The 26824-nt window shown below is 42.2% G+C and overlaps 3 protein-coding genes across 4 annotated transcripts in view; 2 read left to right on the forward strand and 1 right to left on the reverse strand.

The window, feature by feature from the left end:
• NLRP11 (NLR family pyrin domain containing 11) overlaps window positions 1-2444 on the forward strand; it is a 48073-nt gene extending 45629 nt beyond the window's left edge. Inside the window, exon 9 of one of the 2 annotated variants that reach the window (XM_017892529.1) lies at window positions 1978-2443. In XM_017892529.1, the coding sequence (XP_017748018.1) occupies window positions 1978-2224 (247 nt within the window). In that variant the 3' untranslated portion in view covers window positions 2225-2443. Of the gene's footprint in view, window positions 1-1977 lie in introns of both variants that reach the window. The other variant, XM_017892528.1, reaches the window with a different exon arrangement.
• A 5309-nt stretch (window positions 2445-7753) lies between these two features.
• Window positions 7754-9146, reverse strand: LOC108542490 (ret finger protein-like 4A). Its single transcript, XM_017892516.1, has 2 exons — window positions 8861-9146; window positions 7754-8361 (listed from the first exon to the last, which is right to left on the reverse strand). Exons 1-2 carry the CDS (start codon window positions 9144-9146, stop codon window positions 7754-7756), a joined length of 894 nt encoding a protein of 297 aa, XP_017748005.1.
• A 15921-nt stretch (window positions 9147-25067) lies between these two features.
• LOC108542491 (ret finger protein-like 4A) lies at window positions 25068-26427 on the forward strand. The gene is made up of 2 exons (XM_017892517.1): window positions 25068-25353; window positions 25847-26427. Exons 1-2 carry the CDS (start codon window positions 25068-25070, stop codon window positions 26425-26427), a joined length of 867 nt encoding a protein of 288 aa, XP_017748006.1.
• The last annotated feature ends 397 nt before the right edge of the window (window positions 26428-26824 follow it).

Raw genomic sequence — 26824 nt, forward strand, 5'->3', positions numbered from 1 at the left:
GGGCTAAGGGTCTTAGTACCTTGACAGCTGTTGGCTGGAAGAGGCCCTCAGTTATCGGCAATGAAACACCAAACAGACTCGCTCTCCAACTCTCGAACAGCAACTCTTTGTCAAGTTTTTCAAGGCAATAGAGTGAGTTTGTTAGCAAGGCAGAAGTAGCAATTCTATGTGGGCCCGCCAAAAAAGTGACATCTCACCGTATTTGTCTATTGGATAGAAGCAAATATGGCCGGGTGCTGTGGCTCATGCCTGTAATGCGAGCACTTTGGGAGGCTGAGGCAGGTAGATCACTTGAGGTCAGGAGTTCAAGTCCAGCCTGGCCAACATAGTGAAAACCCATCTCTACTAAAAATATAAAAGCCCAGCATGGTGGTGCATACCTGTAATCCCAGCTACTCGGGAGGCTGAGGCAGGAGAATCACTTGAACCCGGGAAGCGGAGCTTGCAGTGAGCCAAGATCACGCCACTGCACTCCAGCCTGAGCGACAGAGCAACACTCTTTCTCAAAGGAAGCAAATCACAGACCTTGCCTACGCTAGAGGGGAAGCTGATACAAGGGTATGATTGACATAAGGTGAGGATTGTTAGAAGCCATTTAGAAGCTGCCTATCAGTTTCCATTCACACTGTCCACATATGTAGAAACATCTGGCAATATCTAGCATTCTGTTTCTCCCTGCCTTATTAAAGGAAAACCATATTCAGGTGACTGAGCATTCGTAGACGAAGTATAAGCTTCCTGGTGACCCATTGATAAAATACAGGCGGGGTAACTCATTTCCCTCTCATATCCAATTTTTCTCAATGGAAAACGGGGATAATTATCTCAGAACTCTTAAAGCTTAAATGAGATCACAGACTCAATATTCTGGAGACCCTATGATGAGTTATTTTCCCTTGTCATCTCCAAATGATGATTTTTTTCATAAATGTGGATATGGAGTCCAACTTTCAGATGCATGGAAAAATCCATCAACATGACAAATTTTCCAAATTGCTTATTCTCTTTATTTTTTCCCCCAGGGCTCTTTTCACCTTCAAATGTATAATGCATTTGTTCTATTATCTAATTCCTTCCACTAGAACATGAGCTCCATGTTGCCAGGGATATGTTTGTTTCAATATTATAGGTGCTCAAAAGTAAACTGCAGAAATGACTGTATTTCAGGTTATAAAGGTATTTGTACCTACGTGCTAATTGGGACACTCACATATAAAGAAGGCACAAAATAAGTGGTTGAATCCCCCTCTTCGATTTGGAGAAAGAAACGTGAGCATAGGCGGTGGTGTGTGCTTCTGTTCTCTAGCTATGCAAATTTTGTTTTTCCTTTTTTTTGAGATAAGGTCTTGTTCTCTCAGGCTAGAGAGCAGTGGTGAGATCATGGCTCACTGCAGCCTTGACCTCTCAGGTGTAAGTAATCTACCTCAGCCTCTCAAATAGCTGGGACCCACAGGCACGCACCACCACACCTGGCTAAGTTTCTATATCTTTGGTAGAGATGGGGCTTTGGCGTGTTGCCCAGGCTGGTCTCAAACTCCTGAGTTCAAGCAGTCTGCCTGCCTCAGCCTCCCAATGTGCTGGGATTAGATGTGGGTCACTGGGTCCAGCCTGTAAACATATTTCAGTTGGAAACTTTGATCCCTCAGTATTGGAACCTATAAAGTCTTGGATGGCATTCCCCATTGTGAGGATGTAATGTGAGATGCATGTAAAGCACTGAGCGCACAGTAGTGTTGGTTACTGCTAATATGACTTCAAACGGTTCTCCCAATGGAAATCTTGCCTTACGTTCTAATACTTAACGGAGAAATCGCGCTCTCAGGGTTTTTAGTCTGGAGCAGATTTTTGTTTCCTCAGATGGCTTGAGACACTCCCAAGAATGCCCAAAGGATGCCATGTGGGGAATTAGTCATTGATGCCACAAACCCGAGACCTCACATGGAGCATTAATAGAGTTCGCCCTCTGCTTTCCCTCAGGCTTCCGTTAAACAACGTGAGCGCAGAAACCCAGCGGATGGTGATGACCGTCAAGGAAAGAAAACCCGATTTGATCTTTCTGTCTGAAACTTGGTCTGTAAAGGAAGGCAGAGAAATTGGTGTGATACCTGCTTCTCAGCCAGGTTCAGTAATACCTAATTCTAATTTGGATTACATGTTTTTTAAATTTCCCAGAATGTCTACAGCCATGAGAATGTCAAATACAGCATCCAGGCAACGCCTTTGATCATGTTCTATGTAAACCGTATTTGTTATAAATTATTACTGTGACTGGAATGAAAGAGAATTAAGGGTATAATTTTCCTGTTTGGGGGGTGTGTGTGTGTGTGTGTGTGTGTGTGTGTGTGACCTTGATCCAGTCAACCATTTCTTAAAATTCCTACACTCTCTCAAGAGTATTTAAAGGATTATATAACGTAATAAATGAGAAAATGCATTGGAAAAAAGTGTGAGGCATGATTCTTTTCTCAGTGGGCATTGTGGAGTAACACGAAAGAAACTAGGATCCTTTCATGATTTGTTTGTTGCTTGTTTTTTGTTCTGGTTTTTGGTGGTTTTGTTGGTTTGGTTTTTGGTTTTTGTTATTGTTTTTGTTTTGGTCTAGGGAGAGTTGTTAGAAGGTATCTCTAGGAATCCTCTGAAATGGAATCCTTATCTCTTCTTCTCTCCTGGCTTTGTAGTCCTGCTGCACCATGTTCATCCCGGATCTACCTAACGCCGTAACTGGCATTCGTTTCCGTATCTCCCTCTCTCTCAGCCAGCTTTGCTCACAAACTTGTGTGTGTTCCATGGGGTGAAGGGTGACTTCTCTAAGCTGTGGAGAAATGTAAGAGATGTGTGGCCTCAGAAAAAGCCTCTCCTTTTCACCTTCTTTCAGAACAGGGAGTCGAACTGGGCATCCTCTGATAATGTTTCCAACCCTGACACTGTATTTACCATGCCCCATGGCTAAGCATCTGGTGGCTGTACCTAATAGGCCTCCATAGGTGAGGGGATACGTACTCAGATTGGGTAGGTTTTAGGGTCTTTACGTGCTGAAAATCTTTTTTGAGATGGAGTCTTGCTCTGCCACCCAGGCTGGAGTACGGTGGTGCGATCTCAGCTCACTGCAGCCTTCGCCTCCCGGGTTCAAGCAATTTTCCTGCCTCAGCCATGTGGGGAATGGATGGCTGGGACTACAGGCGCCCGCCACCTCACTATGTTAATTTTTGTATTTTTAGTAGAGATGAGGTTTCAACGTGTTGGCCAGGCTGGTCTTGAACTCCTGACCTCAAGTGATTCTTGGCTCAGTTTCTAAGGAGACTGTCCTAATTTATTCCTTTGACAGTGTTTCTAGAACACAGGGATATACAGTAAACCTGAGCATTCTGGTCCCACATTGAGCCAGGAGCTCAAGGCAAGCACCTGGTTCAATGTGCCACTGTCTTGGTCCAGCCGGGGCATGGATGGTGTGGCTCAGAGCCAGGCAGGGGTAAACCTATTTTGCCCAATGCTATTGCTCATCCTCAGCTCTGAGCTCTTCTCCTGTTTGAGATCTTTATGTTCTGCATTTTGCTCTAAATATACAGAAGCACTCACTGGGGTGGTCTTGGCAAAAAGCTCTGTACAGGGAAGTGTCAGTCACCATAAGCTGGGACACCTGAGTCCCTAGTTACAGAGACAGGCTCCTGGACCTGATCTCTCCACGGAGATGCCATTATCCTGTCATCTGTAGTATTCAGTGACATTACCTCAGTGAGTCTGGGGCTTCTCTGATGAGAATATTTTATTCCCGATGCAAAACCTCAGCCACTTCTGATAAATGCAACTTCTGGACATGATGTGAAGATCCTGATAAGAAAAGGGCTGAGAGTTTTCTATGTTCCTTTTCGAAACTCTGACTTCAGAATTAAGTCATAATCAGCTGTGGAAGGAAACCTTGAAGGTGAATCAAAGGATCTTACTGTAGTTTCAACTGGGCATATTCTTTGATTTTTCTGACATGTTTTTGAAATAAGATCATCACAATTTTTTTTTTTTTTTTTTTTTTTGAGACAGGGTCTCACTCTGTCACCCAGGCCGGTGTGCAGTGGCACTAATCGCAGCTCACTACAGGCTTGACTTCCTGAGCTCGAGTGATTCTCCCACCTCAACCTCCCCAGTAGCTGAGGCCACAGATCCATACAACCATGCCCCCCCTCCCCCAGTTTTTTGTACTTTTAGTAGAGAAGGGGTCTCATCATATTGCCGAGGCTGGTCTTGAGCGATCCTTCCAACTCGGCCTCTGAAAGTACTGGGATTACAGGCGTGAGCCGCTGTGCCCGGCTGAGTTGTGGCATTTTAATTCACCCGCCTACTCTTGCCCACTCTGAAGCTTGATGGCTGCTGAGAACATGACGTCCCTCATTCCCAGGCCAGCTGATGCCACAGGATGAAGGATCTTTGTTCTCAAAGAATTGTGGTTGTGTGCCTCCATCTATTTTAGTGGTTCCTTGAAGGGTTGGCACAAGGGCTTGCCTTTATGCCACCTTTTTCAGATCTACACAGACGAAAGCCGGTTTCTTGGGGGTGCCAGTGTCATTAAAAGCACTTAAAGACAAACAGACTTGCTGAAGTTGCCTAGGTAAGGGCTAACGGGGAAAACAGATGGCAGAATGAAGAGCCTGTTAAGGAAGAATCTGGGGGAAGAATTACCTGAGATAATAAGGGCTTTGAAAAGCACTGAGGAATACCGAGGATTGAGTTCATCACGCATGTCCCACTACTGGATGCAAGATTATAAAAACCTGAGAAACCCTGTGTTTTACCCCTGATGATCCCGAGGCTCCAGGCAAGCAGGAAATGAAGGCTGAGTTGTAAAAATCCCGGCTAGTGAACCCGGGAGATGGAGCTTGCAGTGAGCCGAGATCGCGCCACTACACTCCAGCCTGGGCAGCAGAGCTAGACTCCGTCTCCAGAAAAAATCCTGGCCCCCTAGAGGGATCCCATGGCAAAGAGCTTGAGAGAATTTTGGGTTTGGGCTCAGGCATTTTTTTATTTCCATCAAATTGTTAATAGACCAGAAGGCAAAGACTTCAGTGGCCATGCAGAAGAAAGAGGAAAACCTTTACACGGGAGTTTACAAAGGTTCAAACAAAACAAAAAATGAAACAAGACTCCAACTCACAACCAGCAGCAACAAAAAAAGCCTGCTCGGGGAGAGAATTTGATTTCCAGGGTTTGCCACACAAAACGTCCACTTTTCACACAAAAATGAGGTGCGCACACAAGGAAGTATAATAGTCGTAAGAAAAAGTAACACTATGAGCAAGCCAAGACGTTGGGCTTCCTCTCCAAATACTCAATTGTCTTAAATGTGCACAAAGAACTCAAGAAAACCAAGGGCAGAAGAACTAAAACCAGAGGAATGACTCCTCATCAAATAGAGAATATGAATAAAGAGAAAATTTAAGAAGGAACCAGTAAGCAATTTAGGGGCAATGAAGTACAATAACTGAAAGGAAAATTCACGAGACAGTTTCAACAGAACTATTTTTTATTACAATTTTTGAGATCTCACTGAGGTAAAATGGAACATCTTTAACATGTAAACGTTGATTCTTATTTTGTTTTATTTAAATTGTCAGAATAATTATATGTAATTATTGTGTACATCGTGGTGTTTTGCAATGTAGATGCATTGCCAAATGGGTAAATCTAGTTAGGTAATATATGCATGTTCTCGAAAAGTTGTCATCTTTTTTATGAGAACACTGAAAATTGCCTCCCTTACCATTTTTCAAGAATATTACAATATATTAACTATTGTTGCCATGTTGTATTTATTTCTCCTGCCTAGCTGAAATTGTGTGTATCTTGGCCAACCATTCCCTAACCCTCCCTCCTCACTGCCCCAGCCCCTGGTGACAGCATTTTGCTCTCTAGTTCTTTTTATTCTTCCTTTTTTTGAGACGGAATTTCACTCTGTCCCCCAGGTTGAAGTGCAATGGTACAATCTCAGCTCACTGCAACCTCCACCTCTCAGGTTCAAGCGATTATCTTGCCTCAGCCTCCCGAGTAGCTGGGATTACAGGTGTGCACCACCATGCCTAGCTAGTTCTTGTATTTTTTGGAGAGGTGGGGTTTCACCATGTTGGCCGGCTGGTCTTGAACGCCTGACCTCAGGTGACCCACCTGCCTCAGACTCCCAAAGCGCTGGGATTATAGGCATCAGCCACTGCACCCAGTCTGGCTCTCTAGTTCTGTGAGATCACTTTTTAAGATTCTCCATGTGAATGAGATCATGTGATATCTCTCTCTGTGGCTGTATGTTTCACGAAGCATAGTGTATTCCAGGTTCATTTCTGTAGATGCAAATGACAGGACTTTCTTCTTTTCTATGGATAATACTATTCCATTGTGTATATATGTCACATTTTCTTTTCTGTTTTTGAAGATAGGGTCTCACTCTGTAACGCAGGCCGGAGTGCAGTGGCATGATCGTGGCTCCCTGCAGCCTCAACTTCCTGGGGCTCAAGCAATCTTCCCACCTCAGCCTCTTAAGTGGCTGAAACCACAGGTGCAAACCAACACACCCAGCTATTTTGTGTGTGTGTGTGTGTGTGTGTGTGTGTGTGTGTGTGTGTAGAGATGGGGTTTTGCTATGTTGCCCAGGCTGGTCTTAAACTCCTGAGTTCAAGCAATCCTCCCTCCTTGGCCTCCCAAAGTGCTGGGATTACAGGCCTGAGCCATCACAAAGGGCTTCTGTCTCTTCTTTCTCTACCTCTTTGATTTTGCCCTGTCTTCCTTTTCTCTTGCTTACTCATTGTTTTAATTTATCCCTTCCTCTCTCCTTCAGTCTAACAGAAGATTTACTACTTTGATCCTGAAAAAACATGTCTTAAATTTTTTTAATTTTACATAACATATATCCATTTTCTGTTTCATTGATTGCTACTATGGTCTTTTGTTTTCATTTTGTATTGTTTCTACCTAATTTGTCACTGCATTTGCTCACTTAAAAATGGAAGCTAGATCACGGATGATGGTATTTTCTTTGATTTTATCAGTGTCTATTTCTATAAATTTCCCTCTAAGCCTCAGCTACATCTACAAATTTTGTGATATTGTGCATTTACTTTCATTTAGCTCAAGGTATTTTATAATTTCCTTTATAAGTTTGCCTTTGATCTGTATTTTATTTTGAAGTGGATGTTTAATTTTCATGTCTGGAGATTTTACAGATTTCTTCTTGTTACTGATTTCTAATTTAATTTTGTTGGCATTTGAGAACAGCGTGTATATTATTTCAATTTTCCATGTCAATGTGATTTGTCTTATGGCCACATCTGTCTATGCTAGCGAATGTTCAATGTGTACTGGAGATGAATGTGTGTTTTCCAGTTGTTGGGTAAAACTGAACACATACAGGCACATACTTTTACCAGTTTAACAGGCAGTGTTTCCTTGTCATTTAGAAAGTCAATTAATTTGGGGGGGGTCACATTTATATTATTATATAGTTTATAACCTCCATAACACATTTACTTGATCTTACAGCAAAGCAAAAGAAAAACATTTGCAAATTCATCTGAAAATTTTAAACGTTTATTGTAAAAGAAACATAAGCATGAATTACAAAAAAAGACACTACTTTATATTTCATATGCAATTTTTCATCAGCAATACAAGTAGAGCTCAGAATTCATTGAAAGACCCACATTTTTCTTCCATACCTTTGAACCATAAGTGGACTAAGCAGAGAAGTTCTCGCCTTTGGTCACGAGCACACGGCCACTTACTGTGGATGTTTTCTGTGTTCAAGTGTGTAGTTGCCTTGCCCAGGATAAATTGGGGAACTGGCAATGCCATTATTAATTACACACACACTCAAGTATCCGTGATCATCACGACTTGTATCTGCATGAGCAAAACATGGACGTAGTGGCTCGGTAGCAGAAATTTTAGTGAATGTGAAGATATGGGACCCATCACCAACATTATAGAAGGAAATGACCCTCATTGTTATATCCAGGTAAATCCCCACTCTGTGTAGACCAGGGCTCACCCAGAGGCCCGTCAGAGGCTTAGTGCTGGCAAAGTAGATCTGTCCTTCTCTCAAACCCACAGTCCAGAAGCCGAGTTCTGAAGAGAGTACAACGTTTCCCTGTCGATTCACAGATTCCTCGCACACGCCCACATCCCACACTTCGCTGGTGCCCACGTCCACCTCCCAGTAATGGCGGCCGGAAGTGAAGCGAGGGACGCCCAGGACGCACAGTGCGGAGTCGAACCTCTCAGCTTGCTCCTTCCTGTTCTGTCTGAAATTCCCACACCGGACACGCCTCAGGTCTTCAGAAATGATGAGATAGTTGTTGGCTGTGTCCACATCCAAGGTCATATCCACTGTGGAAAGAAGACCCAGTAGTTCAGCAAAGACGTACATTAAAGACTCCCTCTGCCCTTCTACTGCACAGACCCAAATATTTTATTCATTGTCATTTCTTTTGTTCCACGTTCATTCTCAGATCCTATTTTTTCCTTAGGAATTTTCCTGGCCCCCCGATTAAGTCAAATTTTACGTACAGACTGTATGAATAGAATTGCAACAAGCCCACCTTTGTCATAGTAAAAATTCTTGTTAAAGTTATTCAATATTTTGATTAAAGGTTTTTCTCCCTCTTAGTGCATAGGATGGATGAAGGAGGAGACGATAGTTTGCTCTCATAATTATCAGTTGGCACAGATCCTGTGAATATACTGAGCGCTGACAACCGCTGATGTTTGGGATCACAAACGTAGGTTGCAGACTTCAGCTGATGCCCGTATTGAAAGGAACAACATTTAAAAGCTGCTTTTTCCAAGGCCCTTTATGGGCTTGGAGCAGGTAGTGCAGATTCCTTACCTTGGAACTTCCTCATCCTTGGATTCATCTGCAGAGCAGCTCTCAGCTTGGGCTCTAGTTCCTTGATCTTGGACACCAGCGCCCCCAGCTGGGCAGCGGGCCGGATGTCGTTCTTCTGAGAGACCACCGGGCAGAAAGGGCACAGCACCCCCTTCCCATCGGGCCCCGTCCGCAGTGAGTTCATGCATCGGAGGCAACAGATGTATCCACATATCAGGTGCATGGGGTTTTCAAGATAATCCAGGCAGATAGGACAACTGCTTGCTGCTTTAAAGTGTTCAGCCATGGCCACTGCCTGGGAATAGACATGGGATTAGATTTTACATGAGTGGAATGGGACTCATGTAAATTTCTTGGGACACTTTCATCTTTACCTGCATGAAGACATCCTCGCCTACTCTTCGTAAAGCACTAGTACTAAGGAATGAAGATACAATATAAGTACAAATATAAATGATCAGGGCCCGGAACTTCCAATGTTGGAAATACTCACTAGAATGAAGGCCATGGGTTGGTATGAGGCTTTGAGTTGAGTGGCAAAAGGGTCTACAGCTGAGCTATCCAATATGCTAACCACCAGCCACATGTGGCTACTGAGCATCTGAAGTGGGGCTTATCTAAATTCAGATGTGTGGTGAGTATAAAATATACACTAAATTTTGAAGACCTAAAGGAGATGTAAACTATCTGTTAGAGAATCTTAAAACTGTATTACATGTGAAATGCTTATATTTTGTTAAACTTACTTAGGCTTATTTCATTTTGCTTGATTTATGTGGCTGTTAGACAATAAATTTATCCTTATGTATGTTGATCACATTATGCTTATATTGGACAGCACTGGAGACCGTCAACCTCCATAATAAGCCTAGCCAATTTTTGTATTTTGGAGAAATGGGATCTCACTATGTTGCCCAGGCTGATCTACTACTGACCTCAAGCAATCCACCTGCCTCAGCCTCCCAAAGTGCTTGGATTTCAGGCACGTGCCACCATGCCAGGTCCTCTGAACCTTTTCTAATAAATGGTGATTTGAAGCCAGTATGAGAAGCAGGTTAGAGCTGGACTCCTCATACTCTCCCTGGGAGTTGAATTTCAATATAAAGCTTTTCTTTTCTCGAAAACCCCCATGGCATAGTATTTGTTCCACCTGGATGTGGCATGAAACTTACAGCATTATATTACACAAAAAGCAAAAATAAGTTGGACTATGTCAAAAAATGTTCTGCATAGTGAAGGAAACAAGGGAGACGATGACAAGAAAACCTACAGAATGGAAAACATGTTTGCAAATTATATATCTGATATTAGGTTAATATCCAAAATATATGAGGAACTCATACTAGGGGAAAAAAAAAAAAAAAACCCTAACACTAACATTCCAATTATAAAACGAGCAAAGGCAAGATCATGCCACTGCACTCCAGCCTGGGCGACAGACTGACATTATGTCTCTCAAAACAAAAATGTCCAAAGGACCCAAATAGATATTTCTGTAAAGAACACATTTGAATGTGTTTGTATGTACCAACAGGTGCTGGAAAAGGTGCTCGACTTCACCCATGACAAGGAAAATGCAAATGAAAACTACAATGAGATATTACCACACATCTGTTAAATTGACTGTGATCCAAAAGACAAGTGTGGCTGAGGGGGTGAACATAAGGGAATCCTGGTACATTATCGATGGGAATGTAAATTAGTACTACAAGTATAAAAAACAGATTCCTCAAAATATTAAAAAATAGAACTACCCTATGATCAAGCAATCCCACTCCCGGGTATACACACAAAGAAAATGAAGTCAATTATGTCAAGAAGATATCTGCATTCCCATGTTTATTGCAGCATTATTTCCAATATGCAAAACATGGAAAGGACCCAAGTTTCTGTTGGTGAAATTGTGCCCCAAAGAGTTAAAGAACGGCCAGGTGTTGTGGCAGGCGCCGGTAGTCCCTACTCAGGAGGCTGAGGCAGGAGAATCGCTTGAACCCAAGAGGCGGAGGTTGCAGTGAGCTGAGATCGCGCCACTGCACTCCAGCCTGGGTGACAGAGCGAGACTCCATCTCAAAAAAAAAAGCAGTGTTACAGAAACCAGTAACGGCCGGGCGCGGTGGCTCAAGCCTGTAATCCCAGCACTTTGGGAGGCCGAGACGGGCGGATCACGAGGTCAGGAGATCGAGACCATCCTGGCTAACACAGTGAAACACCGTCTCTACTAAAAAATACAAAAAACTAGCCGGGCGAGGTGGCGGGCGCCTGTGGTCCCAGCTACTCCGGAGGCTGAGACAGGAGAATGGCGTAAACCCGAGAGGCGGAGGTTGCAGTGAGCTGAGATCTGGCCACTGCACTCCAGCCCGGGCGACAGAGCGAGACTCTGTCTCAAAAAAAAAAACCAGTAACTAACAGAAATTTTTGAGTGTGCAGGATGGCAGATAAGAAGGGAAACAACTTGGCTGGTTGCAGTGGCTCACACTTGCAAATTCCAGCACTTTCTGAGGCTAAGACAGGAGGATTGCTTGGGCCCAGGAGTTCGAGACCAGCCAGTGCAACATAATGAGACCCGTCCAACGAATAATTTTAAAAATTAGCCGGGCATTGTGGCACACCTGTAGCCCCAGCTACTCGGGAGGCTGAGGTGGGAGGATCACTTGAGCCCAGGAGATAGAGGCTGCGGTGAGCCAAGATCGCGCCACTGTACTCCAGCCCAGGCAACAGCAAGACCCTGTCTCACAAGAAAAAAAGAAAAGGAACAACTTTGCTGAAACACTGAAACTCCCGCTGTTTAGGAAACAAAAGAACTGGCTGAAATTGACTGGAATCAATATGGCCAGCTGGAGTCTGTGCAGAACAAGCTTGCTGACATCACAGCCTGAATTTCCACTGCATGTTGTACACACTGCAGCCTGGAACCTCCTGGGCTCGGATGATCCTCCTGCCTCAGCCTCCCTGACTAGCTGGAACCACAGGCCTGCACCACCACACACAGCTAATTTTTGTGTTTTTGGAGAGATGGAGTCTCGCTGTGTTGCCCAGACTGGTCTCCTCCTCCTGAGCTCAAGCGATCCGCCTGCCTCAGCCTCCCAAATTGCTGGGATTTCAGGCATGAACCACCATGCCAGGCCCTCTGAACGTTTTATAATAAATGCTGATTTGAAGCCAGTGTGAGACGACAGATTAGAGCTCGACTCCTGTCCGCCTAGGATTTGAATTCAATGTAATGCTTTTCTTTTCTCAAAAATCTCCATGTCATCCTATTCACTCCTAGAGCATTGGACAGCGAATCCCTTTTACTCGATAATGTTGGAAGAAGAATAGATCAAGAAATTGTGCTATATATACAATGAAATATTATACATCCTTAAAAATGGATGAAACTTGAGGGCATTTTGCTAAGTGGAATAAGTCAGATAGAAAGCAATAAATACTGAATGATCTAACTTACTAGGAACTTAAAAACACTGAAGTCATAAAATCAGAGAGTGGAATCAAAGTGGTGCTTCCCAGACGCCAGAGGGAGGGGACGTTTGGAAAATAAAATCCATAGCAGAATCTGGGGGTTCAATGAGTCAGTGGCAGAAACTCTATGCACCATCTCATGAAGTCTACCAAATTCTGATGACATTCAAGAAAGATTGTCATTTCTTTGAGCCCAGGTAGAGACAATCAAAGTCCTACCTACTGCGGTAGGAATAGAGGTCCCAGCGTCCCCAGGTTTACACAATGTTCGTGGCATGCAGCTGGCCTCAGACAACACTTAATTAGGAAATGACTTCATTCCCAGACTACTCTCTTCGTTCTGTCCTTTGCAGAAATCTGAGTCGTATAAATAAATTCCACAGGCTTGAACTCACCTCTTCCCCTATAAGGTCCCTTCTGGCTTCCAAATTCTTCCAGGTACAACCGAAATGTGGAGACAGAATGCCCTACACGGTGCTTTTATAGGAGAGAGTTTATTCACCCACCTTATTCCCACCTTGTCCCTCCTTTTTAATCCAGTTAGCTTTGATTTAATTCTGGCATAAGGGAGAACTTTTTATGCTTTTGGCATCAGATTTTCTTGACAGTGAAAGGAGATGATTGTATCTTGAGATTTTTTCCTAACTAATACAAACAAAATACTGCCATATAATCCTTTTAGGTTAGATCTTGAATATTATGTCTGTTGGTGGTAAGAAGCAACTGGAATTTTTAACATTGAGCAACATTATTCTTCTAAAATGTATGGGACTAGTGTCAGTTTTTAATCATCAAGCAAAATCTCCTCACATTTCAATCAAGGAAGTCAGTTAAACCTGTTCAGAAACCTTCATGAAAATCACACTTTCTAGACCACACTCCTTCACAAAGCAATTTTCTTCATAGTGTGAAAATTCTTATTTAGAAATCTGATATGAAAACTCCAAAACTGTTGACTGGCCATCAGTCGGCGAATAAAAGTCCTGTTTTTTCTGTTACTGAGATTATCCAACATTAAAGTAAAAGATAGAGTTATAATCTTACTACTTTGCATACATCACCACATATGTAAAATTAGATTCATTTCTCTTTTGAAAAATGTACAAAAATGTTCCTGATATTACATGAGTCTCAGACTTTGACCAGTGAGAAGGCAAAATTAGCTTATTGGGGGTAGTATGGAAGGGGACTTGGTTACATTTAGGTGTTTAAATTAATTGGTCTTTCGTTTAATCATTTTCTCAGGAATCGTTTCTGGTGTTTGCTAGAAACTCTTATTTTGAACCCTAAGCCAAGGCACATTCCCAGCTCTCAATTCCTTTGGTCTCATAAGGCAAATGTAAAAACACACGACTCTAAGTTGTGACCCATATTTTATTACAAATCCTTGCACATTACATTTGCTTATTGATTGGGAGCTATAGCAACCTGCCATATGTTTGTGTTCACACACACACACACAACACATGCATATATGAGATATTTATTTCATATCTCATTATTTTGATTAGTTTCTTTTTACAAATCCTTTTAAAATGTCCTCACAGTTTTGGGAGGGGTTATTCTCCAATTTGTCAACTCTGTGGACTCTTGTTCAAGGGACATTTATCCCTAACGTTTCTTTCATGTATTTATTTTGAACCAATCATGAGCAGGATTTATGTTCTCCTTGGGAACAGCAGGAACCTCGATTGCGGAAAACTCTAACCCGGTGGAATGATTTGCCTCGAGCAAAGTCTCCCAAAATACCCCGTTTCATGGAACTGCATTTATGCCTATGCCTTGGGTGAGAAATTCTTCTGCTAAGAATTAGAGAATGGCATATTAGGATTCCCAGCACACTCATGGGATTGATTTCGGGTGTTAGTTACTTTTAACATTTTTTCCAATTGGATCCTTGCCCAGAAAGTAGCTCTGCTGCCTTCCCTTGGGACTGTGGTAAGGTTTTCCTGGCCCATTCTCAGTTCAGTAATTTAAGGGCCTTCTGTGTGTGAAGGAACCTGTCTTTCAGCATCCTACTTAGGAAGGCTACGTTCTCCATGCCCTGTCCCAACACGTGTGTCATAGAACCCAAGGCTTACATGGTTAGCACCAGTGGTTTCCAATCCCAGGGCCCCGTCCAATGTCACAAGCAGATGCCTCTTTAACAGCTGAGAGAAGCTCAGTGCTTCTCACCACCCACGTTTGGCTTAGTTTATAAGAAGAACCCATCTTTCTTTCTCTCAACGTCAGCGTTTTTAGGGCACAGAGATTGGCCGTGAACCTGAACATTCTGGCCCCATTCTGACCACTCCCCAGCACATGGCCCCCTGCCAGTCCAGCCAGGCCGTGGGTGGGGTAGCTCAGAACTGGGCAGGGTAGCCCTGTCCAGCCCAATGTGATTGCTTGACCAAATCTAGGAGCTCTCCTTTGTGAAACCCCTCTCTTTTTTTTTTTTTTTTTTTTTTTTTTTTGCCCTAACCATAAGGAAGCACTCACCTGGCTGGTCATGGCAACAAACGCTATGTAGAGAAGCGTCAGTCAGGAAAAGCCAAGTTGATAGTTACAGGGACAGGGTTCCCGGGCCTGAGACGGCAGTATTACGGCATCTGTAGTATCAGTGAAATCGTCTACATGACAGTCTGGGGCTTCACCGACGAGGAAAACATTGTATCCCTACTGCAAAACACCCCAGCCACTTCTGGTGAGGAATGACTGTTTCTGGCAATTATGTGAAGATCCTGATGGGGTAGCCAAAGAGCTGACTTTAAAAGTTTTTTATGTGTGTTTTTTTTTAATATAACTTCAGAATCAAAGTCATAATCAGCTGTGGAATAAAAACTTGAAGGTAGGTCATGGGTGCTCTTTACTATGTTTCCAACTGGGCACGTTTCTCAGTGCTGTGTCGTATTTCCAAATAATGACCATCATAATTCCATCAGAAGTCTTGTCATCCCATAATCTAAAATTCAACCATTCTGACTACTTTGGACCCTATGTCTTTTTAGTCTGGAAAACACCCCCATTTGAAGCCATCTTCCCCACCTCAAAATTCCGATATCCCTGATGTCTGCAACCTTCACAGGTGTATTCTAATTTGTCTATATGAAGCCCTCCCTTCTGTGCCTGTCCTTGGAGGAAGACTTCCGTTCTTTATTCTGGATAATTTGCACTCAGAGGAAGCATTTCTGAAAAGAGAGGAAGGAATATTCTGAAAATAGTCCCATAAATTGGGAATATAGAGCAATAACATCAGATTTTTTTTTTTTTTTTTTTTTTTTTTTGAGACAATCTGGCTCTGTCACCCAGGCTGGAGTGCAGTGGTGCAATCTCAGCTCACTGCAACCTCCACCTCCCGGGTTCAAGCGATTCTCCTGCTTCAGCCTCTACAGTAGCTGGGACTACAGGTGTGAACCACCACACCCAGCTAATTTTTGTATTTTTAATAGAGACGGGGTTTCACCATATTGTCCACGATGGTCTCGATCTCTTGACCTTGTGATCCGTCCGCCTCAGCCTCCCAAAGGCTGAGGGTTACAAGCTTGCTGGGGTTCCAAGCATGAGCCACCACGCCCAGCCCCAGAATTATTTAAAATTGAGGAAGGAAGTGATTCCACTGAAAGCTTCAAGAAAGCAATTTAAAAAATTGAAACAATGGAACTCATGGATCTAGAGAGTAGAAGGATGGTTACCNTTTGTATTTTAATAGAGACGGGGTTTCACCATATTGTCCACGATGGTCTCGATCTCTTGACCTTGTGATCCGTCCGCCTCAGCCTCCCAAAGGCTGAGGGTTACAAGCTTGCTGGGGTTCCAAGCATGAGCCACCACGCCCAGCCCCAGAATTATTTAAAATTGAGGAAGGAAGTGATTCCACTGAAAGCTTCAAGAAAGCAATTTAAAAAATTGAAACAATGGAACTCATGGATCTAGAGAGTAGAAGGATGGTTACCAGAGGATGGGAAAGATAGGGGAATTCGGGGAAGGTGGGGACAGATCGTGGGTACCAAAAAAAAAAAAAAATAGAAAAAAATGAGTAAGACCTATTTGATATGTGCTATTTGATAGCACAACAGGGTTACTAACATCAATAATAACTGAATTATACATTTTAAAATAATGTAAAGAGTGTCATCGGGTTGTTTGTGACACAAAGGATAAATGCTTGCAGGGATGTTTGCTTTTACCAGCACCTCCCCAATGTTCCTCTTCACTCTACCCCCTGGGAAGCTCAAGCTACTTTCTGGTTCTATGAAATGAACTTTTTATTTGTTTGTTTTGCTTTCCACATATGAGTGCGATCATGTGGTGTTTGTCTTTCTGCGTCTGATTATTTCATGTAGTATAATGTCCTCTAGATTCACCCATGTTGTTGTAAATGACAGAATTTTCTCCTTTTTGAAGATAATATTCCATTGTGTACACATATCACATAATCTTTATGCGTTCATCTATTGATGAACACTTGGGCTGTTTCTGTATCTTAGTTGTTGCAAATAATGTTGCAATAAACATGAAGAGACATCTCTTCAACATACTGGTTTAATTTCCATTTGATATATTCTCAGTAGTGGAGTCACTGGGTTATATGGTAATTCCATTTTTAATTTTTTTAGAAGCCTCCATACTGTTTTCCATACACTAATTACACTAATTACATTAGTGTACACTAATTATGTAATTGTACACATTACACTACACTAATAGGCTACACTAATTACATTTCCACCAAAAGAATACAACGGCCTCCTTTTCCTCACAGGGTACAATGTCTCCATTTCCCCAGTTCTCTCCAATACTTATTTTGCTTCGTCTCTTTTTCTTCTTTTAATGACAAGATCTCACTCTGTCACCCATGCTGGAGTGCAGTGGCATGGTCATAACCCACTGTAACCCTGAACTCTTGGGCTCAAGCGATCCTCCTGCCTCAGCTTCCCAAGTAGCTAGGACTACAGACATGCACCGTCATGCCTGGGTAGTGTTTTTTAATTTTTGTAGAGACATGGTTTGGCTATGTTGCCCAGGCTGGTACAGATATAAATGACTTACATTCATGAACTTCTAATATTTGAAAGACCAGCTACAGGCCAGGCACAGTGGCTCACGCCTATAATCTCAACACTTTGGGAGGCCAAAGCAGCTGGATCACCTGAAGTCGGGAGTTCGAGACCAGCCTGACCAACAGGGAGAAACCCCATCTCTACTAAAAATACAAAATGAGTCAGGTATGGGGACACAGGCCTATAATCCCAGCTATTCGGTTGGCTGAGGCAGGAGAATCACTTGAACCCGGGAGGCAGAGGTTGCAGGGAGTCGAGATCGCACCATTGCACTCCAACCTGGGCAGCAAGAGCAAAGTCTTAAAAGAAAAAGGAAAAGAAAAGAAAGACCAGCTAGAATAAAGGACTTGATTCCATGAGGCTTTGCATTGGTGAAAGGGTCTATACCTGAGGTGCCCAATGTAACAGCCACCAGCCACATGTGGCTACTGAGCACCTGAAATGAGGCTTATTTGAATTAAAATGTGTTAAGAACATAAAATGCCCACTCAGTTTTGAAGACATAATGAGAAAATAAAATGTAACCTATCTTTTGAAAACCTTTAAAACTAGATTGCATGTTGAAATGGTGACATTGTGTGAGTAAAATTAACTAGACTCGTTTCATTTTCCTTACATGGCTACTAGAAAATACATTTATAATTACGTATGTCGTTCATGTTATGTTTCAGATGGACGTCTCTGGCCTGGATTTGTAGACTCTCCACTCCCGCAGCTGTCCAACAAGATGCGGCACGAAACCTGTAGCATGATACCACACTGAAAGCAAAAACAAATAAGTTAGACTGTTTCAAACTGAGATGCCTCTGCACAGCCAAGGAGATAAGCAACAGCATGGAAAGAGCACCTAGAGAATGAAAGAAAATATTTCCAAACCTGTATCTGATATTATGTTAATATCCAAATATATAAGGAACTCATACAACTCAACAGCGAAAAGAAAACAAAACAAAAACAACTAACTTTCTTTCAATTGGGCAAATTTAAACTTTAAAATGGGCAAAGAACCTGAGTCAAAATGGCTCTGAACAACACAAATGGCCAACAGGTACTCAGAAAAGTGCTTAACTTCACTGATCACCAGGGAAATGCAAATTAAATCCACCGTGAGATGTCACTTCACATCTGTTAGGATGGCCATGATAAAAAAGACAGAAGAGTTAGTGAGGGTGTGTAGAAAGGGCAATTCTCAGAGACTGTTGCTGGGAATAAGTTGGTACAACCAGTACAGAAAAGAGTAGAAATCTCAAAAAATTAAAAATAGAATCACCATAGGACCCAGGAACCCCACTTCTGGGTATAAATGCCAAGGAAATGAAATCATTTTGTCAAAGAGACATCTGCACTCTCACGTTGATGGCAACAGTATTCACAATAACCAATACATGGAAACAACCTAAATGTCTGTTGGCAGAGGGATAAAGAAATTGAGGCATATAAAAATGGAAATCCTGTCATTTGCAACATGGATGAACCTTGAGGGCATCATGCTAAATGAAATAAATCAGACAGAGCAAGAAAAATACTGTATGATCGCACTCACGTTGGGGTGGGAAAAGGGCTTGTGGGGTACCTGTATAAACTGGCCACAAAAACACGGGACAATACGTTGTGGAAAGCCACAAGAGGGCTCTGAGGAGGAAAACCATTATTTCCCTAATTGCCATGATGTCCCCAGGCTCGGAGCGAGACCTGCTGTCTTATCTATAAACGCTGTGTTCAAGGAGAAAGACATTCCTTTGAAGCGCTGGAATGTGAACTGACCTGCAGTCTCCTAGTTAAGCCCGCTCCCACTAGCTACTCTCGGATAAGTTAAAGATACGCTATTTGAGCACAAAGGATATTCATTTAAACCTCCATTGCTATGGATTACACCTATGACCCACCGCCTCCCTTTCACTGTTTCGCCCTGAACATCTGCTTCTTAGATCTAAGTGATTGTACTCAATAAATAGTGTGGAGATCACAGCTCGGGGCCTTTTGCAGTCTCCATGTTGCCCTCTGGCTCCCACCTTTATGAAATCTTAACCAGTCTCTTCTCATTCCTTTATCGCCACCAGACTTCAGATACCCTATGGGTGATGTTGAGACTGTTCCCCAACAATGAGGGATCTGTAAAGACTGAACACATGGAAATAGAGTAGAATTCAAATGGTGGTTGCCAATGGTGGAAAAAGGTGGAAAATGGGAAAACAAAACCCACAGCATATGGGAAAAATAAACCCATTGCAGAACCTGAGATGTTGGGTAAGTCAGTGCCTGAAACGCTCTTCACCGTCAAGTCAGCAGCATTCTTGTTCTATTCAGGAAAACAAAGATTGTCATTTCTGTATCCTGTGTATTGACATTTTAAGTTTTACTTACTGCCGCCGGGGCAGAGACCCCGTGTCCACAAGTACGTACCGTGTGCATAGAGTTGACCTTAGACAACACTTGTCGAATGAATACATTACTCCCAGAACTTACTCTCTCATTTCTGCCCTTTTGTAGACATTTGAAAAGTAAAAGTAAATTCCACACCTCTTCTCCAGTAGGTTCTCTTCTGGCTTTCACAGACAGCTTATACTAGGAGCGAGATCTGCCTCCAAAGGCATTTATTGGAGAGGGTCTCCCCGAGCGTCTTATTCACACCCTGACTCTCTTCTTTAATCGGGTCAGATTTTGAGTTAATTCCAGCACAAGTGAGATTTTTACTGTTGGTATAGGGGTTTTGCCACAAAGAAAAGAGATGGTTGTATCCTGAGATTGTTTTGTTTTAATTATTATGGACAACATCTTGCCATATTAACATCTAGATTGGATCTTAAATATTGTGCCTGTTGGTGGTAACATTTGGAATTGGGAATGAATGAAATTTTAAAAATTGGGCAGCGTTTTGTTGTGGTTTTTGTTTGTTTTGTTTTGTTTTTTTGAGACAGAGTCTTGCTCTGTTACGCAGGCCGGAGTGCACTGGCATGACTGTAGCTCACTACAACCTTGACCTCCAGGGCTCAACCCCATGAATGTGCTGGGAATCCCAATATACTATTCTCTAATTCTTTTTTTTTTTTTTTTTTTTTTTTGGAGACAGAGTTTCACTCTTGTTGCCCAGGCTGGAGTGCAGTGGCGCGATCTCGGCTCACTGCAATCTCTGCCTCCCGGGTTCAAGCGATTCTTCTACCTCAGCCTCCCGAGTAGCTGGGATTACAGGTATGAGCCACCACACACGGCTAATTTTTTGTATTTTTAGTAGGGACGGGGTTTCTCCATGTTGGTCAGGCTGGTCTTGAACTCCCGACCTCAGGTGATCCACCAGCCTCAGCCTCCCAAAGTGCTGGGATTACAGGAGTGAGCCACCACGCCTGGCTGCTATTCTCTAATTCTTCATGGAAGAATTCCTCACCCAAGACATGAGCGTAAATGTAATTCCAGGCTGAAGGATATTTTGGCGGAATATTCCAGAGGTAAATTGATCCACCAATGGGCTGGCTGGTTTCCCCAACTGAGTCCATCTGGTCTTCCCAAAGACAATATATGTTTCTCTCATGATTTGCTCAAAGTAAATAAAAGGAAAAAATGTGAGAGAAGAGTGGTGCGTGAGCAAGAGTCAATAAAATTACAAGCCAGAGAATTGCTAGCCCCCAAATTGTGAGTATATTTTAAAAGGATTTGTAAAAGAAAGATTATTAGAATTATGCAAGAAGAAATAATGATCTCCTATATGTATGTGTATGTATAGATACCGCTACCCAGTAGAAGGCCCTACATGTGAGTTGTCCAGGTTCCTGGTGTATTGGACAAGGAATCGAACAAAATGCCACGGGGTGGGCACAGATTTATTGAAGACAATTTACAGAGTAGGAGCGGGTTTGAGCAAGCAGCTCAGGAACCACCCTCATTAGGGTTTCTATCAAGCGAAAGGAACCTGCCAACACCCCTCAGTGCCATTTACAGGCCTCCAGTTGGCTGTGAAGGATTGGTCCGCGAGCAATCAGGGGCCAAAGTGGAGACTCAGCCTGAAGTCAGTCAGAGGCTGAAATGGCTTGTTATCGTGGGAGGGAGAAGGTAGCCTGTGTGCTGCACCTGCTGCCCTCCTGCTTGTAGGAACTGGCAGCACCTGCTGTTTCTTTTACTTATACAAGCTGGCTGCACCCGCTGAACCCCTCCACCCCCATCACCCCAGTTCCCTGTTCTCCTGCCACAATATGATATGTGTGTGTATATCTAGACATACACGTGGCAGATTATTGCAGCTCGCAATCAATGAAGAAATGCCATGCGCAAGAATTTGAAATAAGACATTCATCACAACTTATAGTTTTCTGTTTCTCAGTTTGCCTGCGTGAGACAAAAGGAATTGAGAGCTGCCTTGGCCTTGAATGTGAAATGAGCAGAGTGTGCACCAATCACCTTCGAATGATTGCTGCGGAGATGATTACGTTAAAGATCACTTAACGTAATCATCTTGATGTAATCAAATCCTTTTCCACCCTACCTCCAGTCTCCCAATTTTGCATTCTTATCCATCAACTCTGATCACCCATGCTACATTTAATACTTAAGGAATCCATTTTTGAACACTTTTTAAAAAAGAAATGAATCTCGTTTTACACATATTGTGACGTATGGGAAGTAGTAAGATAACAGTATCTTTTACCTTTTATTTTAGATGCTGTAACTAAAAAAGAAAAAACGGGGCTTGCACTGGCTGATGGGAAACAGTCTCGGGCTTTCTTCATTAACTGTCTTAATTAGAATCTTCACATTATGGAGAAAAACTTTTGAGAAATGAGTGTGATCTCTGGAATGTGCTATTAGTAACAGCTTCTGAATAGGTTTACTCACTCTTTCAGCGGAAACGTGAAAAGATTTTACATTTATAATGAAAAACTGAAAGTAGCACCATTTATTTAAAAGATTTTAAATATCACCCCAATTTTAAAATTTCAATTAATCTTAATTCCAAGTCTTACCATCAATAGGCATAACATTCAAGATCTGAACTAAAATGATTATATGGCAATATTTTTCCTTATTAGTTAAAAAATAACTCTAAAATACAATCTTCTCCCTTTCTGGTAAAAACTCTATACCAATAGTAACAATCTCACTGATGCCAGAATTAAATCAAAATCCGATTGGCTTACGCTGGAGGGGGAGGGTGTGGCTAAGGTGGGTGGAGAGACCCTCTCCTATAAAAGCCCATAGCAGTGAGCTCTCACTCTGCATCTGAGCTGTCCGCAGAAGCCACTGGAAGCAGAGGGAGAAGCTTGGGAAGAAGAAGTGAGTTCAATCTTATAGAATTCATTTTTCCAAAGGGCAGATATGAGATTCTGAGGGAATGCAGTCATCTCTTGATTCCACAAGTGTGGTGTGATGCTAACTATGTAACATACACACGGTATGTTTTGGGGACACTAGGACCCCTTCCCTGGCAGCAGTAGATAAGACTTAGATTTTTGATACCAAGACTAGAGAAATGATAATCTTCATTTCTTTGAATTTCGTCAGAATTTGACAGATTTTATGAAATGGTGAATGGAGGTGGAGCCACTGGCTTATTCAATGTTCCTATGGAGTTCGTATTGTTTTCCTATTCTGCCCTTCCCACAACCCGTGGCAACCACCATTCTACTCTTATTTTCTGATTCCATGAGATCAGTCAATTCTGATTCCACGTAACTGAGATCATACAGTATTTACTTCCCTCAGCCTCACTTATTTCACTTCCCATAATGCCCTCAGCCTTCATCTGCATTGGTGCAAATACCAGGATTTCCTTCTTTTTTATGGTGGAATAATTCATTGTATATATCACCATTTCTTTATCCTTTTTTCTCCCACAGACTCTGAGGTTATTTCCATGGCTATTGTGAATAATGCTGCAGAGAACCTAAGAGTGCAGATATCTCTTTGACATGCTGACCTCATTTCTTTCATGTATAAACACAGAAGTAGGGTTGCTGGAACATAGTTCTATTCTTAATGTTTTCAGAAACCTCCCTACTATTTTCTGTAGTGGTTGTACCAATTTTCTCTCCCACCAACAGTGTACAAGGGTTCCCCTTTCTCCACTTCCTTACCAACACTTACATTTTGTCTTTTTGATCATAGCCATCCTAGCAAGGGGAGGTAGTATCTCATCACGGTTTTGTTGCTGGAGGGCTCAGGAGGATCTCTGGATGCCACAGAGATGCCAGCCTGTTTCCAGATTCTTAATGGTGTCCGTAGAACAAATTCAGGGACTAGTCAGGATGAAGTGAAAGGCAAGAAGCTCTATTCCAGAGCAAAGGTACACAGTTAGGAGAGAAGTGCAGGAGGGTGTGCTCCTGAGAATGAGTCGAGCCCAACAGCGTTTGGGCTTTCTATTTTTATGAGGTCTTCTAAGTAGGGGATGGAATAAACAGGAGACTTTCTAGGGAAAAGGCAGAGATTTCTTAGAATTGGGGTGCCACCCATTTTCATACTAAATGTCAGCATGCTCAGACCTATCCTGGAGCTGGTGGGTGAGTGATTTAGTGTGGTAATGAGCAGATAATTAGATCTGGGGTAGGGCTTGAGTCAAATCAAACACCATGTTGGACCCAGCCCATCTCAGCCTGCTTAGCTCCATCCTGTTTGTTAAGACCAAAGCTCCTCCTTGTCCTTATAGCTAATTTAACAGCTCCTTTCTTGCTGTTATGTGAAATTAGTAATTGATACCTGTTTCTCCTGTGACTGCCCAGAATTCCTGTCTCAGTTTTTGTTTTCATGTATCTGATGATTACTGAAGTTGAGCACACTCTAAGGACCTGTTAGCAATCTGTATCTGTTCTTCAGAGAAATGTCAATTCAGGTCTGTGGCCCATTTAAATATTGGAATTTTTTGGCTATTGCCTTAAATAAGTTCCTTACGTATTTTAGATACTAATTTATTTTTATCCATATGGTAGCAGATAATTTCTCCCATTCTGCAGGTGGCCTTGACATTTTGCTGCTTTCATTGCTTTGTTTTTTGCTATGCAGAATATTTTCACTCTTACCTAGTAAAACTTATTTATTAATGCTTGTGTCTTGTGCTCTGGATGTGATGTCATGCTATAGTGTTTTCTTAAAGTGACATCCAGGTTGGACAGCTGGGAAAGTAGAGAATTTTCAAATGTGGTCCAGAGCTGTCCAACAGAATGATAACCCACACAGGTAATTATACATTTATTTCCTAGTAGTCAAATAAAGCATAATGAAACAAGTCTAACAAACTTTATCTCATAAATACAATCCTTTCAACATGTAATCAATTTTCAATGTTCTCAGGGGGATAGTTTACATTCTCTTATTCTTACTATGTCTCAAAAATAAGAGTATTTTACTCACACCACAACTCCATTCAGATAAGCCACAAAATCAGGTCCTCACTAATCACATGTGGCTGGTGGCCACCATATCAAAAAGCTCAGGTGTAGACCGCTTCACTACGTCAATTCAAAGTCTTTCAGTGAATCATGCCCTTTATTCCAATGGGTATTACAAATATTAGAAGTTCAGCGCACCAAATCATTTATATTTGTGTTTATGTTACGTCTTCGTCACTAGCAGTGGTGATTGTAAATATCGTGCAAAGCCATCTCTATGCGTGTAAAGCCATCTCTATGCGTGTAAAGATAAAAAAGGTCCCAAGTACTACTGGCTGTTCACTATTGGCTCACAGAAATTCTAATACCATGCCTAGTTTGTTTCTATAGACATTTGCCATGGCTGAACACTTCAAACAAATCATTAGATGTCCTGTCTGTTTAAAAGATCTTGAAGAACCCGTGCAGCTGAAATGCGGATATGTCTGCTGCCTCCAATGCCTCAATGCACTCCAGAAGGAGCCCGATGGGGAAGGTTTACTGTGCTGCCTCTGCTCTGTGGTGTCTCAGAAGAATGACATCAAGCCCAAGTACAAGCTGAGGGCGCTGGTTTCCATCATCAAGGAACTAGAGCCCAAGCTGAAATCTATTCTAACAATGAACCCAAAGATGAGGAAGTTTCAAGGTAAGGAATCTATATGACGTGCTATAGCCCATAAAAGGAACTGGAAAAACAGCTTTCAACCGTTTTTTAAAATATGAGCATTAGCAGAAATCTGGCATCTAAATATTCTATGCTGCACAAACAACAGTTCTCGCCTTTGTGTATAGGTTTTCGTGGAATCTGTGCAAATTTGTACAATACTTTGGAGAGCAAGCTACTGTCTTTCTTCATGTATCTTATGTGCTAAATGAAAAAAAATGCTTATCAAATTATCCACTAACTTAATTCGAAAGGAATTTCTACTATGAATAAGGTGGACTTGTTACAATTATTATATTCGAACTTTCTGTACATAAAACTTGACCTCATCAGGTGGCTAGACGGGAAAACTTTGATTTGGGAAAGTAGAATAAAAGAAGTAAAAGTTAATAATATATTTAGGTGTTTGCAGTAAAGGGATGGAGGGAGCCTTTAGTGTGTGTCTTTGCTGAACTACTGGTTCTTATTTCCACAGTGGATATGACCTTGGATGTGGACACAGTCAACAACTATCTCATCATTTCTGAAGACCTGAGGCGTGTCCGGTGTGGGAATTTCAGACAGAACAGGAAGGAGCAAGCTGAGAGGTTCGACTCCGCACTGTGCGTCCTGGGCGTCCCTCGCTTCACTTCCGGCCGCCATTACTGGGAGGTGGACGTGGGCACCAGCAAAGTGTGGGATGTGGGCGTGTGCGAGGAATCTGTGAATCGACAGGGAAACGTTGTACTCTCTTCAGAACTTGGCTTCTGGACTGTGGGTTGCAGAAAAGGAAAGGTCTTTGCCGCCAGCACTATGCCTTTGACTCCTCTCTGGGTGAGTCCCCAATTGCGCAGAGTGGGGATTTTTCTGGATGTAGGTATGAGGTCCATTTCCTTTTACAATGTTAGTGATGGGTGCCATATTTACACATTCAACAAAATTCCTGTTAGCGAGCCACTGCGTCCATTTTTTTCTCATAAACTTGAAACTCAAGATGATCCGAGCTTCCTGAGTATCTGTCCTGTGATCCACCCAGACAGTGCCAGTGCCCCAATTTATTCTGGGGAAAGTAAATAAACATTTGAACATAATCATCTATAGGAAGTTTCTGTGCGCCCATAGCCAGAACTAAGAACCTTTCTGCTAGATACACATAGGTACAAAGGGATAGAAAGGAAAGATCCATCATTCTGCAAACCATGAACAGAAAGCAGTTATATTAATTAGGGGAAAATTACATTTTACTTAAAGTTTGTCATGTTGTTTTCTTTGGGGCTTATGTTTGTATTTCTGTTCAATAAATGTTTTGAAATTTCAGATTCATTTGCCAATGTTCTCTATTTTCTGCAAGATCAATGCACTATGTATTATGGAAGTTATGAACTAAATAATAATTTGAATGTGAACCAACAGAGTAACTGATTTTCAAATGATAAGGACTTATTTGACTACAGTAAAATTATATATATATATA

Source organism: Rhinopithecus bieti, unplaced genomic scaffold (genome assembly GCF_001698545.2).
Source record: "Rhinopithecus bieti isolate Rb0 unplaced genomic scaffold, ASM169854v2 scaffold_22436, whole genome shotgun sequence".
Classification (NCBI taxonomy): Eukaryota; Metazoa; Chordata; class Mammalia; order Primates; family Cercopithecidae; genus Rhinopithecus; species Rhinopithecus bieti.

Coding starts and splice junctions, on each gene's coding strand:
- LOC108542490 (XM_017892516.1), bottom strand. CDS start 9,146: ATGGCTGAACACTTTAAAGCAGCAAGCAGTTGTCCTATCTGCCTGGAT. Junction 8,362..8,860: donor AAGGATGAGGAAGTTCCAAG/GTAAGGAATCTG, acceptor TTCTTTCCACAG/TGGATATGACCTTGGATGTG.
- LOC108542491 (XM_017892517.1), top strand. CDS start 25,068: ATGGCTGAACACTTCAAACAAATCATTAGATGTCCTGTCTGTTTAAAA. Junction 25,354..25,846: donor AAAGATGAGGAAGTTTCAAG/GTAAGGAATCTA, acceptor TTATTTCCACAG/TGGATATGACCTTGGATGTG.